This window comes from Bufo gargarizans, chromosome 2 (assembly GCF_014858855.1).
Source record: "Bufo gargarizans isolate SCDJY-AF-19 chromosome 2, ASM1485885v1, whole genome shotgun sequence".
Taxonomy (NCBI): domain Eukaryota; kingdom Metazoa; phylum Chordata; class Amphibia; order Anura; family Bufonidae; genus Bufo; species Bufo gargarizans.
The window spans coordinates 53,126,645-53,144,894 of record NC_058081.1 but is presented as its reverse complement, the minus strand read 5'-3'; the positions used below and the strand labels follow the sequence as shown (position 1 = coordinate 53,144,894).

General features: G+C 46.2%; 1 protein-coding gene across 1 annotated transcript; it reads left to right on the top strand.

Moving 5' to 3' along the window:
* Window positions 1–1,965: 1,965 nt before the first annotated feature.
* GNRH1 (gonadotropin releasing hormone 1) lies at window positions 1,966–16,221 on the top strand. The gene is made up of 4 exons (XM_044282906.1): window positions 1,966–2,211; window positions 9,842–9,986; window positions 11,359–11,448; window positions 16,126–16,221. Exons 2-4 carry the CDS (start codon window positions 9,843–9,845, stop codon window positions 16,165–16,167), a joined length of 276 nt encoding a protein of 91 aa, XP_044138841.1. The 5' UTR covers window positions 1,966–2,211; window position 9,842; the 3' UTR covers window positions 16,168–16,221.
* The last annotated feature ends 2,029 nt before the right edge of the window (window positions 16,222–18,250 follow it).

Below are 18,250 nucleotides of genomic sequence, written 5' to 3'. Positions count from 1 at the left end.
AGTGATGGCTATCCTCCGGCACTCCAGCTGTGGTAAAACTACGACTCCCAGCATGCTCCATTCATTTCATTTCTGTGGAGTTCTGAGAACAGCAAAGCAAGTGAGTATCTTGGGAGTTGTAGTTTTACCACAGCTGGAGAGCCGGAGGATAGCCATCATAGCCTTAGGGTCCGTTCACACGTCCGTGTGTGTTTTACGGATCCGTGGATCCGCATAACACGCACATCGCCGGCACTTAAAGGGACTCTGTCACCACTTTCTAACCCCCACTTTTAAAACTATAGTTCTGTCCATGGAGCCCCTGTGATTTCAATGGTGTTGTTATATGCGAAATCCGCAGGCTCGTTTTGATAAAAAAAGCTTTTATCTAACCTGTCAGTCATGAGTTTAAGGTGCCCAGGGCGTTTCTCCCGGTCTGAACATGCCGTTGGTGCCCAGCTCCTCCTCTGCCTTGAATTTGCGCCGCCTGAATGTCAAGAAATACGCCTCCGGCTCTCCCTCAGTCCCCCCTCCTTCTTTTCTAAGATCCCGCGCGTGCGGCAGTGTTCGCGTTATCGGGAGGTTGAGCGAAGTGCGCATGCGCATGCGCACTTCGCTCAATGAGGCTGAATCGTAAAGTCTGCACGGGCGCATCAGGCACAGGCCTGTGCGCACGCGCGAAATTTTGGAAAAGGAGGGGGGACTGAGGGAGAGCCGGAGGCGTATTTCTTGACATTCAGGCGGCGCAAATTCAAGGCAGAGGAGGAGCTGGGCACCAACGGCGGCGGCGGCGGCATGTTCAGACCGGGAGAAACGCCCTGGGCACCTTAAACTCATGACTGACAGGTTAGATAAAAGCTTTTTTTATCAAAACGAGCCTGCGGATTTCGCATATAACAACACCATTGAAATCACAGGGGCTCCATGGACAGAACTATAGTTTTAAAAGTGGGGGTTAGAAAGTGGTGACAGAGTCCCTTTAATAGAAAATGCCTATTCTTGTCGGCAATTGCGGACAAGAATAGGACATGTTCTATATTTTTCGGAATCGGAATTGCGGACCCAGAAGTGCGGGTCCGCAATTCCGTGTCCGGGCAGCACATCATGCTGACCCATAGAAATGAATGGGTCCGCAATTCCGTTCCGCAAAATGCGTAACGAAATTGCGGACGTGCGAATGCACCCTTAGACCTTTCTTTTGTGCCATTAGATGATGGATATAATAATTTTAATAAAATATTTGAGAAAAATGTGAAAATTATTATGCAAATAGATTTTTTTTTTTTTTCCTTTTCTTATCAATTTTTTTTCTAACTATTACAAAAGGTTTAAAGATAAAACATTTCTAAAACCATTCCCGTGCGCTGGTACCCTGACAATGGACGCGATTTATGTAATGTATTCCGTGGCTGGACCCGCCACAACACTTCAAAAGTCTGGGGCGCATTTTGGATTTTGGCGGCCATTTTTCTGTTGCTGGTTCTATAGCACCGTACTGCCAGAAAACTCTTGTACAGCGCCAAAACGCTACTACGTGACTTTTTTTTTTATTAATGTCATTCGTCTAAGGTATTCATCTTGGGGAAATGTTAACATTTTAAGGGTTTTTGGGTTTTTTTCTCTTAAATTTTTTCGTGTGTTTGTATATCTTACACAGAAAAAAAACCCTGCTGTACATAATATAGCTAAAACAAATTCCTAGATTTTTAAAATAAACAAATGTGTGTATGTGTGTATATTTTACACATACAAATTCCACTATTTTGCTAAAACTAATGAATGAATTTTCATTATATTATATATATTTTATTTTTTTATGAACTAAAAAGGGCGGCATGTTTGTATGGGTGTGTACGTAATACTAGTAACTATTGCTATATCACTTTACATTTTTATTTTTTTTAATTATTAGTTATTTATTTTTTACTTTTTGTTAAGGTGAATTAACCCCTTTTTGCCACTGTCAAGGCAGGAAGAGATTAATTCCCAGCCAGCAGGCTGACATTTTATTTTAAACCCAGCAGGTGGCGCTCTTACATAGAAAAAAGCTCTCCCTGTCGGCTTTCAGCTTCTTCAGTGTTGTAATACACGCATGTAGCATAGAGCCAGACCGCTCCAGCTGGCTTCCGGACTTCTCCCTGTGACCGCAGCTGTCTAATGACATTGCGGAAACAGCAATCTGCGGCAGCAAGGGCCGCCGGCAGATCGCGATGTAACCCGGAGCTTTTATACGTAAGAGCCTACCGCCGTGACGTAGAAAGTCGTGCAGTGGTAGGCAAGTGGTTAAGCAGAGCTGCAGCATAATATGTATAGGGGGACACAGTAAGAGCCTGACAGTCCAGAACATCTCATAATCCAGAACCGAACAACCCCTATTGGTATTGGATCAACATGATTGATAGACACACACTATACATCTGTTTACCCCCCCTAAATCGCCTCGATCAGTGTTGCCTTTGAGGGCAATTTTATTTAGCTTTGCATGTTTTTGGGGATAAAAATATATTTTTTTTTAATTTTAATCGGTCTTCATTAAAAATTTTCAACAGTTTTTGTTGTACTGCCTTCACAGTGAATCCGTCAGGGTGCTGCTCTGATGACTCATTCTATATCCCTTATCTCTGAACTCCGGACGGCTCATAAACACTCAACTAAATTCTTATCAGACTCTAAGTATATGACTTAAAGGGGTATTCCGGTTTTGCAATTTTCAGCATCAACTGACAGGAAACAACACGTTATTACTTATTAATAGTGATTGTTTATCTGTAATGCTCATCATGGTCACATGACAATTTCCGTTGTCTTGGGTCCCTATCCCGATGACATCACGTCTACGTTTGAGGCGTGCAAGGGGGTAAAGTTCTGCCCTCCAGACACCACATCAGTGACCTTGCCTCTGAGGGCTGTGCTCTGCCCATTGTCCTGGATCCTGCCCAGTCGATGTGACGTCACCAGTGATGTCATGTCTTAGGGAGGGCTTCATGCACACTTGGATCTGTAATGTTTGAGCTGGGAAGGAGAGGCAGATGCTATAGACTACGATCAGCAACCTCTGGCACTCCAGCCATGGTGAAACTACGTCTCCCAGCATGCACACTAACTTGGCTCTTCTCAGAACTACCACAGAGCTGGATTAGGCATGCTGGGAGTTATGGTTTCCACACATCTAGAGTGCCAGAGGCTGCTGACTACTGCTTTAGACACTCTCCCCGTGAGTCTTGTGCTGGGATATAAAAACGTGGCGCGGTCACAGATCGCAATCGCGCTGCAGGAGTTAAAATGCACTCAGGACTTCATCTCCAGAGATCAGGGCTACAGGTCAGAGCAGCCCCCTGACTGATTCAGTGTAAAATAGAAACGTATGGTCTGCAGATACGCTGTGTCATTGCAGTGTCCACTGCCGCTCTGCTTAGCCGCTTCCCCACCCGCTGGCGTCTTTCTCCTCCCAGCCATTAGAGTAGCGCTGCCAGTATTCCTCTCCTTTGCAGGCTGAGGCCTGCTTATGTTGTACCTGTAGGGGGGTATTCCCATCTCGCTTATTCATCCTTACCTGCAGTCACTCTGCTGTTCACTTCCTGGTTTTCTGCAGCTAAGGCTGGGCGGGGCTTAGGCAGCTAGAGTGAAGGCCGGCCACACCTCCTTATGACATCACACGGAGCACTGAGTCCTTGCCTGCTAGTTCATGTGAAGAGTATGACTCATCAGTCTGGCAGCCTGCAGTGTCTGTGAGGCCCCTCCCCCTGCTGTGGAATCCTCAGAGAGTCATTGGCTGGACAATTAGGATGCACGCAGACTGGCCCTTTAAGAGCTGGCAGTGCACACTCCCTACAGAACAGACCTAGCTGGCAAGTGTAGACCACAGCCTGCAGAAGAGGACCTCAGAACATCCTGGTGGCTGGACCCACCGCAAGTCTGGGCCACTGAAGAAGTATGTTGAGTGGAGTGCCGCTCATGCTCAGCCAGAACAGCAGGACAGTGGCGGCATGGGCCACCAACATAATACCCTTTTCTTATTACTACTTGACGTCTCCCTTCTCTCTTCCTGTCCGCTGCTGTATGTCTATGGGACAGCAGGCAGAAAGAGAGAAGGGAGACGGCACGTGCGCACTGTCTCCCCCTACAACTGATCGGCAGGGGTGCCGGGTGTCGGACCCCCGCCGATCTGATATTGATGACCTATCTTGAGGATAGGTCATAAATATTAAAAAGCCTGGACAACCTCTTTCTGCAATTCCTGGGCTGAGGGGTGCAGATCTAAGATCCGGATGACCAGTCCATCTCAAAGTGTGGTGGGCACCGAAGCAATATAACCTTGCACAGCAGTAAAGTCTTTTGCTGGTCTTTATGGTTCTTGACCGTCTATGGTTGTCTGTTCTCAGTGGTACTCTGGCAGCTTTTCAGTCTCAGGAATGGCGTTTTCCTGGATGAGGCTTCACTCTAGGCAGGAGGTCCACATGTATGTCTTGTGTCTTGCTCTGACAACTAGAATCTCCCCAGCAGCCTATCTCCGAGCAACTCGCTACAAGACTTCCAAACTTAACTCAGACTTATGCTGCCCATAATCAACCATTGTGGATACATAGTGCACAAAGATGTGTTTTTGCATTAAATCAAAACATTTAACTTGGTAACATGAAATTGACCTTTGCAGTGATCCACTGGGGCACTGCACTGCAATGAAAAAATAGTGAGAAGCACATTGGAGGCAGTGGAAGACTGGCTGGGCTGAGTGAGGGAGATGCCTGGTGGTGTCACCACATTCCTGGAAGGAATAAAAAGTAGTGTAGCTGAGCCTTGCAGGAGACGGATGCGCTTGAGATGCTGCAGTTCCTGCAAGTAGCTAGTAAGCGAGTAGAGGTGAGGGACACTTCCCAGTAGGATGCACCTTCTCCGGGTCTAGAGAAGGCAAGCTGTAAGCTCTGACCCACATATATAATGGGAAAAGTGGAGCTGTTATATGGGTGCAGAGACAACAGCTGGGGCCTGAGGGTACCTAAAGGCTCCTCTGCTATGTAGGAAGACTCCAGTATGGCACAGGTAGGTTGGGGCCCTGTTACAGATTTGGCATTGGGGGCCCAGAAGCTTCATGTTATATCTCAGGACTGGGATCTTGCTGTAAGTGACTTGTGTTGTATTTTTAGCCTCCCCTCACCCACTTTTTTTTCTTTCCACCTGCCTTTGAGTAGATAATGGCCGCCCGGCTCATGTGGAGAGATGACACGACAACATCTAAGGCTGTAGAGCGAAGCATTTATCCCGCTGCGGCCACAATAAGCTGGATTAACCAGTAGGGAAGTTCAGATTAATGGGGTCGATGTGTTCTCCTCGCTGTGAGAGCATTGTTTGTGCTGCTTCATAAATAGGGGCAGCGAGGCTCTGCCCGCAGACCGGACCGGACAGAAGTGCTGCCTGTCGCTTATATCACCAGGTAAGTGCCTACCGCTTCGCCAACGACTCATATTTACTCATCGAAATGAAATGGGTTTTCCATTTTTATGTTGTCCGGTGGCTAATTGTTTTTTTCTAAAGGCTCAGAATGGTTAAAAAAATGTTTTTTAATTTAATTAAAAATTTCGGACTCTTAATGGGTCTCTGCTAGATGTCCTTCCTGGTCCCTCAGCTGATGATTGGTTGACCAGTCATTTAATGTGTCTTGAAAGGGGCCAAGAGGGAGAGACAAGAGGGGAGCTGGGAAGAGTCCGAATTTTAGAATTTTTTTTTAGTTTAATTTTGCAATCCCATTCTGAGCCTTTTATATAAAAAAAATATACAGGTCCTTCTCAAAAAATTTGTATATTGTGATAAAGTTCATTATTTTCTGTAATGTACTGATAAACATTAGACTTTCATATATTTTAGATTCTTTACACACAACTGAAGTAGTTCAAGCCTTTTATTGTTTTAATATTGGTGATTTTGGCATACAGCTCATGAAAACCCAAAATTCCTATCTAAAAAAATTAGCATATTTCATCCGACCAATAAAAGAAAAGTGTTTTTAATACAAAAAAAGTCAACCTTCAAATAATTATGTTCAGTTCTGCACTCAATACTTGGTTGGGAATCCTTTTGCAGAAATGACTGCTTCAATGCGGCGTGGCATGGAGGCAATCAGCCTGTGGCACTGCTGAGGTGTTATGGAGGCCCAGGATGCTTCGATAGCGGCCTTAAGCTCATCCAGAGTGTTGGGTCTTGTGTCTCTCAACTTTCTCTTCCCAATATCCCACAGATTCTCTATGGGGTTCAGGTCAGGAGAGTTGGCAGGCCAATTGAGCACAGTAATACCATGGTCAGTAAACCATTTACCAGTGGTTTTGGCACTGTGAGCAGGTGCCAGGTCGTGCTGAAAAATGAAATCTTCATCTCCATAAAGCTTTTCAGCAGATGGAAGCATGAAGTGCTCCAAAATCTCCTGATAGCTAGCTGCATTGACCCTGCCCTTGATAAAACACAGTGGACCAACACCAGCAGCTGACATGGCACCCCAGACCATCACTGACTGTGGGTACTTGACACTGGACTTCAGGCATTTTGGCATTTCCCTCTCCCCAGTCTTCCTCCCGACTCTGGCACCTTGATTTCCGAATGACATGCAACAGTCCAGTGCTGCTTCTCTGTAGCCCAGGTCAGGCGCTTCTGCCGCTGTTTCTGGTTCAAAAGTGGCTTGACCTGGGGAATGCGGCACCTGTAGCCCATTTCCTGCACACGCCTGTACACGGTGGCTCTGGATGTTTCTACTCCAGACTCAGTCCACTCCTTCCGCAGGTCCCCCAAGGTCTGGAATCGGTCCTTCTCCACAATCTTCCTCAGGGTCCGGTCACCTCTTCTCGTTGTGCAGCGTTTTCTGCCACACTTTTTCCTTCCCACAGACTTCCCACTGAGGTGCCTTGATACAGCACTCTGGGAACAGCCTATTCCTTCAGAAATTTCTTTCTGTGTCTTACCCTCTTGCTTGAGGGTGTCAATGATGGCCTTCTGGACAGCAGTCAGGTCGGCAGTCTTACCCATGATTGCGGTTTTGAGTAATGAACCAGGCTGGGAGTTTTTAAAAGCCTCAGGAATCTTTTGCAGGTGTTTAGAGTTAATTAGTTGATTCAGATGATTAGGTTAATAGCTCGTTTAGAGAACCTTTTCATGATATGCTAATTTTTTGAGATAGGAATTTTGGGTTTTCATGAGCTGTATGCCAAAATCATCAATATTAAAACAATAAAAGGCTTGAACTACTTCAGTTGTGTGTAATGAATCTAAAATATATGAAAGTCTAATGTTTATCAGTACATTACAGAAAATAATGAACTTTATCACAATATACTAATTTTTTGAGAAGGACCTGTACATTTTTTACTAGACAGACAATGGCTTTAATTAAACTTAATGAGTGTATTAATGCAAAGTTCTGCATCTTGATAATATATTTTTGTGTATCAATCCCTCACCGTCCTAAAGGTTGCTGTCAGTGAATGAGAACGCTCAGTGTCAGTAAACCTGGATATAGAAGTGGATGCAATTGTTTCCAATCTAGACAATGCTCTGTGAGCTCTCGCAAATCTCTCTGCTGGTTTGCTACAATGTATCAGTCCAGACTCCAGGGAGGCGCAGTAACAGGCTTTCTGGATGGTACAGAGGAGCCGCGCAAAACATTTCCTGCAAACTCGACACTTTATAGGACATGTTTTATTTTTTTCTGCAGGGCTGCGGAACGGACACGCGGATGTGGACAGCACACGGTTCTGTCCCCACATTTTTTGCGGCCCCATTGAAATGAAAAGGTCTGCATCCAATCCACCAAAAATTTGGATCGGATGCAGACGGCAAATATGGTTGCCTGCACCCGGTGAATCTTCACCAAAACCGCAGAAAAAAGTGCACACACAGTATTTATCATGGTTTTGGCCCAAATTTTTTTTTGCCGTTTTTGGTGTGGATCTTGTAGAGATTTTCCGCAGATTCTATTGAAAAGGATGAAATCCGCACACAAAAAATGCATCAATTGACATGCTGTGGGTTTCTAAATCGGCACAGCAGTTCAGTTTCCACACGGAAGAAAAAAGTCTCCTCTGGAATTCTGGGAAGAGGAAGTTAAGCCAGTACTCTCTCTGCTCTGCACTGATGAGGGGCAATCACCCGAAACAGCTGTCTGCAGATGAGGTGCTGGCTTATTTAATATCCAAGTCATGTCTGAAGGCCTGTTTAAAGGGTCGAACATTGACTTAGAGGATAGCTGCTTTACATCTGGTGGCATTAGAGGCAGAGCTTGTTAAGAGCTTGTTTGCATCCCCAGAGGAGCATGTATGGCCTATACGTCTCCTCACACTCATTAAAGGTGCTCTCCATCATAAGGAGATATAGTATCCCCTAAAAACGTAACATGTAATCAGGGTTTCTTCAGCTAGACTCCCTCTCCTCCCACCCACTGTGGACCTCTGCCTCAGTCTGCGGCCTCTCCTGTTAGACTCCCACTTCACCTCACTCTCTGCAGCCATCTTCAGGTCTGGTGTGCTGGTGAATATTGCTCTATGTTCCTAGCTAGAGACCTAGTTCAGGCCTGGCCCCAGTCCCCAATAACTGTTTGGGCGTTACACCCCTCCATGGATGAATGCTGCTTCTGGCACTATTTTATCCAATGCACACGTGAGAGGGAAACACATGGTTCTCCTGCGACTGCAACTCTGAGGGGATTACATTAGCAGGAGGGAGACCCCCTTTTCTTCTATGCCAATGACTGGAGCAGACTCCCTCCTAGTTCACCTGCAGCAGAGGGGCAGCTTGTGCCACACTCACTCCCATGGCACTCAGCTGGCCCTTTTTATGGGACCACTCCTTTCTTGGTTCAGGGCCACCTTGTCAATCCCCAGGGTTATAAGTGAACCAAACAGACCACCTTATAACCCTATGCCCCCAGGGGTACAAGTGAACGAAACAAAGACCACCTCATAACCCTAGAACCTCAGGGGTACAAGTGAACCAAACTTAGACCACCTCATAACCCTAGACCCCCAGGAGTAGAAGTGAACCAAGCTTAGACCACCTTATAACCCTAGTCCCCCAGGAGTACAAGTGAACCAAGCTTAGACCACCTTATAATCCTAGACCCCCAGGAGTAGAAGTGAACCAAGCTTAGACTACCTTAACCCTAGACCCCCCAGGAGTACAAGTGAATCAAGCTTAGACCACCTTATAATCCTAGACCCCCAGGAGTACAAGTGAATCAAGCTTAGACCACCTTATAACCCTAGACCCCCAGGAGTACAAGTGAACCAAGCTTAGACCACCTCATCACCCTAGACCCCCCAGGAGTACAAGTGAAACAAGCTTAGACCACCTTATAACCGTAGACCCACAGGAGTAGAAGTGAACCAAGCTTAGACCACCTTATAATCCTAGACCCTCCAGGAGTACAAGTGAACCAAGCTTAGACCACCTTAAAACCCTAGACCCCCCAGGAGTACAAGTGAAACAAGCTTAGACCACCTTATAACCGTAGACCCCCAGGAGTACAAGTGAACCAAGCTTAGACCACCTTATAATCCTAGACCCTCCAGGAGTAGAAGTGAACCAAGCTTAGACCACCTTATAATCCTAGACCCTCCAGGAGTAGAAGTGAACCAAGCTTAGACCACCTTATAATCCTAGACCCTCCAGGAGTAGAAGTGAACCAAGCTTAGACCACCTTATAATCCTAGACCCCCAGGAGTACAACTGAACTAAACATAGACCGCCTTCTAAACCTGGTTCCCTTTAACCACTGTGGGTCTTCAGTTGGAGCACAGACCCTGAATGCACTGCGGACATCAAACGAGTCATAGTCTGGATAGAAGTGAAGTCTGCATTCACACACACTGGTTTGTTATTTCAGGATGAGCCACCGTGGGACACCATGTTTCCTCCTTGTACTTCTTCTCCTATTGTCTGATCATACGAGTCATTCTCAGCATTGGTCCTATGGGCTACGGCCAGGAGGAAAACGTGACATTGGAACTCTCCAGGAATCCTATCCAGAGGTAATGACAAATGGCTCAGCCTGGTGAGGCACATGAGACACCAGAGTCCACCTCTCCATATACTGTACATACAATGGTGCACATAGACCAGGACTCGCATTATGCTACCTCCATGTCCTCCAACATGCTAATATTGCCATTCCTGTGGAATCCTTCACTCAGTAGCAAGGGATGAGGCCAACCAGAGCCGGGTCCCCTCTAGCAGCCATATGGTCTCCCTCTGTATAACCTGGTGAGGTTGTCCCCTGTAGAATTAGGAATATTTGGGTAGAAATAGATTTTTGACATCATGGTGGGTTCCATGAACACTGGCTGTCAAAAAATAGAGAGATGTCCTATTGTGTCCATTTTTTATCGCTCAACAGAGTCCGTACAATTGAAGGAGACCATTTTAACCCCTTAGTGACCATCAATGCACCTTTGTTTTTACGGTGAGTCACTAAGGGGCCTTAGGCTGGGCTGCCATCTTTTTACGGCAGTTCATTCTAAGTGCTGCACGGGTCTCCCTATTACATTAGAGCTGCACTCTTGCTCTAACAGCTCAGACCGGCAGATGCGCCGATCAGGGTCATTTAACCCCTAAGATGCCGAGGCACCTAAGTGACATACAGAGGGAGCGGACTCCCTTTGTCTCCCAGTGGCGCCCTGCAAATGACATTGCCGGGTGCTGAGGTCTTGGCATGGCAGCCTAGGGCCTAATCAAGGCTGCTGGTGACTGTGTGGCACCCTTAAAACCTAGAACAAGCAAAAACAAGCTCTCATAGCGCTCCTTCGATGGAAAAATAAAAAAATTATAGCTCTTGGACTACGACGATGAAAAAAATAATTTGGTCATTAAGGCCCAAAACAGGCTGGTTATTAAGGAGTTAATGCCCGTTTTTCAGAAAGGCATCAGGGATGGCATTGAAAAACTGATAGTTGTATGAATATAGCCTAAGTAGTATTTGTCAGGCAAATTTTATAAATATTCATCATAAGCTTCACCCAAATCCCCCGCCATATGAATCCCTCTTTAGATGGGGCTAAATTATTTGACGGCACTCTATGTACCATCAATGATATCAGCAGAATGGACCAGATTGTTAAATAGTTCAGTCTCTGACCATCTATAGTGTAGGGGGCCATACTTGTAACTTTCTGCAGGATAATCACAGCTGTAAACTACAAAACAAAGATAAATGGCGTAGGCGTAGACCCCATAGCCAGTCCAGTTCTGGGCTCAGGATTATCTAGCACTGCAAAATATTTGACTTGCAATACGTAGCCTTGACTTTCTCATGCAGTCAAAGATCCCGATGACTCCATTGTATTAATATGTGTACGTTATTATATGGCTTTTATCTATGACCTTGTCCTTCTGCTCATTTCTTAGACCCAGGATGCGGTCTCCTTGTTCACAGAGCCTCAGCGCCTTGAGTGTTCCTTACCACAGAACAGATATGGCCTCTTGAAAGGAGCTTTGGTGAGTGTGGGAAAGTGCCATACCCGCTTGGCAGTGAGGTCCATCCATATACTGCCTCATCCTATAGCAAGCCGCCCTACCCTATTGGTAATGACACCTCCTTCTATTATCTACCCCCCTCCTCTGCTCCAGTCCTAATGCCGTGTCAGTCATGCCAACTGGGAGGCGCATTAACGCTTATTTTACCATAATTTTGGCTTTGGATGGTGATATATTTGCAGTTTATGTAAAATAACATAGGGGCAAAGTCAGGATGTTTAAAGGAGACGGAGATGGTACAATCCTCCTCTTGTCTCTTCTTCCCCTGATTATATTCACATCCTTAATTATTACATGTACTACAACACATATTTTACACAGGTGGTTTAGATAATGATTATACTGTACCCCTGTAATATCCCGGGGGGTCTAGAATGGCTTAGTAGTTATAAATCTGGCGGTCCAGGGTGAAGAAGGGGTTAATAGTGATATCTATTATCCATGGGGGTTTCAGATGGTTATGAGTTAGTATCTAATATCTTTGTAGATCTGGGGTAGTTTAGTGGTTAGCACTTAAAGGGTTTTCTGGGAATACAATATTGATGACCTAGACTCAGGATAGGTCATCAATATCTGATCGGTGGAGGTCCAACTCCCGACACCACCGCTGATCAGCTGTTCGAAGGGGCCATGGTGCTCCGATCTCTTTCTAGGCCGGTGACATCACGTTCATCAGTCACATGGTCTAAATCCAACTCATTCTCAATAAACTGAATGCTCCTGGGCTGCAATACCAATAACAGCCACTATACAATTTACGGCGCTGTGCTTGGTGTGCTTTAAAGGGGTTCTTCACTTTCATTTAACTCATGATCTATCCTCTGGATAGATCATCAGCTTCTGATCGGCGGGGGTCCGACACCCGGGACCCCCGCCGATCAGCTGTTTGAGAAGGCAGCGGTGCTCCAGCAGCGCCGCGGCCTTCTCACTGTTTACCGCCGGGCCGCCCGCCCACTGACGTCACGACTTGTATCAACTAGAGTGGGCGCGGCTAAGCTCCATTCAAGTGAACAGAGCTTAGCCGCGCCCACTCTAGTTGATACAAGTCGTGACGTCAGTGGGCGGGCGGCCCGGCGGTAAACAGTGAGAAGGCCGCAGCGCTGCTGGAGCACCGCTGCCTTCTCAAACAGCTGATCGGCGGGGGTCCCGGGTGTCGGACCCCCGCCGATCAGAAGCTGATGATCTATCCAGAGGATAGATCATCAGTTAAATGAAAGTGCAGAACCCCTTTAAGGAGGTCACAGCACTAGTCCTTAAAGGGGTTCTCCAGGAATTAAAAAAAATGTAAATACTTAAATATTATTTTATAATAAATATATTCACAAATACAGTGGTCCCTCAAGTTACAATATTAATTGGTTCCAGGACGACCCTTGTATGTTGAAAGAGTAATTGGTTCCAAAGCCCAAAATTTCATCCAAGATAAGAGAAAATGAAGATTTAAGAGTTAAGAAAAATAAGCAGATAACTAAGACAGATAAGACATGTCCTTACATATAACAGGAATAGCTGCACACCAGCAACTTATTCAGTTATTTTACCAGAGAAGTGGCCTTGATTGGTTGGACCTGAGTCTGAGACATTGTATGTTGAGTCTGGTTTCAACTTACAATGGATCAGAAAAGACCACTGTATGTTGAAAATATTGTATCCTAAGGCCATTGTATCTTGAGGGATCACTGTACCTTTCATTACTTAAAATGGTTTGTTTTGTCTGGGGAGCAATCATTAGGAGAAATAAAATGGCCGCCGTCCTATCAGTACACACAAAACCTGTCCTAATCACACAGGAGGACGTTACTTTACCACAATGAGCCATAGAGCTGCCTCATCCTCCTCTCTGCTCTGCTTGGCAGGAATCATGATCCTGAATACAGGTGAATCTCTGTGGGAATGGAGATGATGAGGAGACATGAGAGGAGGGTGAGGTGTGGCTAATGAGAAGCAGCTCTTGTATGGAGTCTCCATTACCACAGTCTGTCCTGTCCGTCCTCTCTGTACTTCATGTCTCCTCATGACCTCCATTGCTACAGAGATTCAGCTAAAGTTCTTATCATCAGTATTAAGGATCATAATCCTTGACAAGTAGGAGAGGGGGATGAGGAGGCAGCTCTTTACCTCAGTGTTGTAAAGTGACTTGTCCTCATGTGTGATCAGGACAGGTTTTGTGTGTACTAATAGGACAGCGGCCATTTTGTTTCCCCTGATGATTGCTCCCCAGACAAAACAAGCCATTATAAATAATGAAAAATATTTGAGAATATATTTATAATAAAGTAATATTTAAGTATTTTCATTTTCTCACTTCCCGAAGAACCTCTTTAAGCTGATTGGCGGGGGGAGGGGGTGCATTGGCCATAGACTCTACAGGGAAATTTCCCAGTAGGCCGATGCCCAGGGGGCCGCCTGGGCCCTCCTCACAGACAGGCAGTGGAGGTTTTTGGGGATGTATTCTGTGATGGACTGTGGTATTTGGCTCTGTTGGGGTGGTATAATGTGCCACAATATGGTATAGCTGGCCCTATCTTCCATCAATTTGGACCCAACTACAAAATGTGGCCACTTTTAGTATTTTTTCCAGGGCCACTTTAAGTTCCCAGTCCACACCTGTGCCCATCAGACCCCACTGATCTGATACTGATGACCTATCCCGGATAGGCTATCCTGAGTTTAGGTCATCAATATTGTACTACCAGGAAAACCCCTTTAAGATAATACAATAGAAATGTGACCATGGAGACACATAGGCTGCATTGAAGCTAAACAGCCAAAACTATGGGAAATGTTTAATTAAGACCTAATATAAAATTCCTTCATTTTTTATTTTTTATTTATTAGAATAATAAAAAAAACAGCTACAAAGCTGGATATAACCTTTAATGAAGGGGGGCAGAGGCGGCTCTAGACTTTGTGAGGCCGTAGGCGAAACTTGAACATGAGGCCCCCACGAAGACCAGATATTCTCTATCCACAGGATAGGAGATAAGATGCCGGATCCATTCATCTCTATGGGAGAGACTCTCCCAAAGAGATACATGGAGGGGGCTTGTTGTCAGCACAGTACAGGGCTTCTATTCACAGTGCATATTAACCCTGGGCTGGCTGTACTGTATGTGACATCACTGTGCATATTAACCCTGTACTGTGACTAACAGTACAGGGTTAACATGCACAGTGAGTGACATGACCGTACAGGGTATACTGGAGTGGGCACTGGGCAGGGCGGCAGCAGTGAGACACACACACCTTGGGCTTATATTCACTGGTCGGGCACCACTGTCTGTCTGTGGGTGGCAGCCAGACACGGACTGAGGTGGGGGCCATGGCTCCTTCTTCTTCTCCCCTGCGTGGCTGCGCAGCGCTCTTGGGGGCGGGGCTGGCAACGTTCAGAAGACGTGCCTGTGCGCAGGGGCGGACTGAGAACCCTCAGGGCCCCTCGGCAAAATAGATCAAGGGCCCCCTTCCAGGACCCACCCATGTCCCGCCTCCAGCCACGCCCATATGCCGCGGTTGCACCGCAATCGTTACGCCCCTGATCCCATCACTACAGAAATACAGCCCCACATGTCTCTTACATCCAGTGACGTCTCCTTTGATGTAGATGTTCTCTTTCCTCATCTTCTCCTTTCAGACCTTCAGACCAGACCACCATTTTGTCACCATTTTCCGTCTCTGCAGTTTGACAACAAAAATAAATCTTAGTTTACTACTTTTCCATCATCCTCCCATCTTCTGGACAAATCATCCTACTACCCCCAATACTGTGCCGCTGTGCTCTCCAATACTATACTGCAGAAACAGATAATACTAGTACCACACAGAGCCCCCATATAAAATACCCCTTCTTTGTGGCCTCAGTAGAAGCCCCCATAGTGCCCCATAATAATGTGCCAGTATCAAGTGCCCCCCCATATGACAGTATCAAGTGCCCCCCCCATATGACAGTATCAAGTGCCCCCCATGTGCCAGTATCAAGTGCCTCCCCCCCCCCATGTGCCAGTAGCAGATAATCCGGAAAAAAAACAAAAAAAAACACTTTTACTTACCTCCGCTGCGATGCAGGCCTCTTCCGGCCTGTGTCCCGTGCTGTATGGCTCAGGCAACGCCGCATGAACCGGCCTCTGATAGGCTGCGGGCCTTGAGTCGGCAGCCTATCAGAGGAACAGGGGAGGGAGACGCCTCTCCCTCCCCTGCCCCACAGCACAGCCATCTGTATCGCTGTCCTGAGGACGGCGATACAGATGATTATGAAGATGAGCACTTCCACAATGGAAGCATTCATCTCCCTGTGACCTGCCACCGCCGCGGGCCCCCTTCCCAGCCGACCCTCGGACCAATTGTACTTGTGACGGTGTTGGGTGGGAGCCAGAGCGAGGCCTTAGGAGGCTGCATATGAGTTTACAGAGCTAACAAGTCAGTTTGCAGTGAGCTCCCCCTAGTGGCCGCAGACAATTTTTGACTTTTAACTTTGTGCTAGCCTTAGGCTAGTCCTTACATTGAGACTGATTAAGAAAATGTGCAGTGTTAGGAGATGCATATCCATGATGAAACAGATATAGCTAGCCCGGTCACTTCTTCAGGGGCACGCATTGTATAGATTTTCTCCAGTCCAGCCTTATGATACATTTTTCTTTCCAGATGAATTGGCTGGAGGGAGAGGAAAGCAGAAAGAAGATGTGAAGAGATCAAGCTGTATATTTTACATGATATAATAAAACATGAGCTGAGATCACAGCGGCTTGTGTCGTATTTGTCCACAGAACTGGACTTTTTGGGGGGATTTATGCCTTATCGAACCCTCTCCTGAGGGGCAACTAGGGGGGTACAGTCCACACAAGAGACAGGCGGGCGAGCGGTGTCTGAAGTAGGAGTGAGAACACTGCTGATTCCACTAGTCATAGACAGTATGGGCCCCCCAGACTGAAGATACTCACTGGGACCACCATGTAGCAGGACCTTGCTGATATAACATCCGGTCCAATGCTTTTGCCAATCTCTAACTGATAGCCTATCCTGAGGATAGTCCATCAATATCAAAAGGTCCACTTAAAGGGAAAGTCAATTTTCTACAATCAACCTTCGGCCTATTGCACACGACCGTATGGCTTTTCCAGTGTTTTGCGGTCTGTTTTTCACGGATCCGTTGTTTTGTTTTTTGTTTCCGTTGTGTTTCTGTTCCTGTTCCGTTTTTTCCGTTCCGTATTTCCGTATGGCATATACAGTATACAGTAATTACATGGAAAAAAATTGGGCTGGGCATAAAATTTTCAATAGATGGTACCGTAAAAACGGAACAGATACAGAAGACATACGGATGCATTTCCGTATGTATTCAGTTTTTTTTGCGGACCCATTGACTTGAATGGAGCCACGGAACAAGATTTGCGGGCAATAGTAGGACATGTTCTATCTTTCAACGGAACGGAAAAATAGAAAAAGGAATGCATACGGAGTACAATCCCATTTTTTGCGGACCCATTGAAACGAATAGTTCCGTATACGGACCGTATACTGAACCCAAAAATCCGGTCATTTGCCTGAGGCCTTAGAAAGATCTTACACCTCCCGCTACACTATCTTCGGGTTTTTCTTTTTGAATATTGATGTCTATGTGCGCCTGTATTTCTGTAAGAGGACGAGCATGTGCAGATCATCCCTGCACATATGGGGTCTCTCACTGCGTAGGACGAGCGTACATACATGAGTTGCACGTGCCTTGTATGTGAAAGTTCTTCTGGAGAAGGAAAAAGTGCTCATGGGAAATGTACTTTTCAGTAAATAATCGGGCGTCATATGTTCCACACTGCAGGACCGCCTTGGCCTCGTCACTGAGACCTGAGCTTTGGAGGTGGTAAAGAACTCATATAATTCCCGCCCTCACAATGACTCCTAGAATGTAGATAAATTAGGGCACTGCAGGAACCCCCAAATTATTTTTGCTATCTTTAGCCTGGGGAATCGGAGGACTGAGGGGAGAGGAGTCTTTACATTCAATTCAGCCCTGTACTTTCTTGAGATCACACGATTAGGCCTCTTGCACACGACCGTATGGCTTTTTCAGTATTTAGCGGTCCGCAAAAAACGGATCCTTAAAAAAATACAGATGATGTCCGTGTGCATTCTGTTTTTTTTGCAAACGGAACAGCTGGCCCCTGATAAAACAGTACTATCCTTGTCCGTTATGCGGACAATAATAGGACATGTTCTATCTTTGAACGGAACAGAAAAACGGAAATACGGAAACGGAAGGCATACGGAGTACCTTCCGTTTCTTTTTGCAGATCCATTGAAATGAATGGGTCCGTATATGGAACGCAAAAAACGGAACGGAAACGGAAAAAAAAAACCTTCATGTGCAAGAGGCCTTATAGTATGAAAGTCCAGCTGCCCCATCAGGAGATCTGACCATGTGGCAGGCCTCAATATGTGATCTGGCCGAGAGACCGCAGACCCCCAATTCCCACCTTCATAAGGTGTAGATCACGTTTGTCAGTAGTTCACCTGGAAATTAGGCTCTGGATGGAGATATTGGTTGTAATCACAGTCCTTAGGAATGGGTCGCGTGACTCGTTGAGGGCACCAATTTATTGCTTGTTCTCCGAATCCAGATGGGTTTGTGAGGAGGGAGGACAGCCCTGCATTCAGAAGGCCCAGGAGGGAAGGCCAATAACTAAGGCTGATGATGCAGTCTGAGGTTAGGCCTCAACTTGAAATGGGGTCAGAGATGCACAATGTACAGTCAAGATGAACTCATTAGACTCTG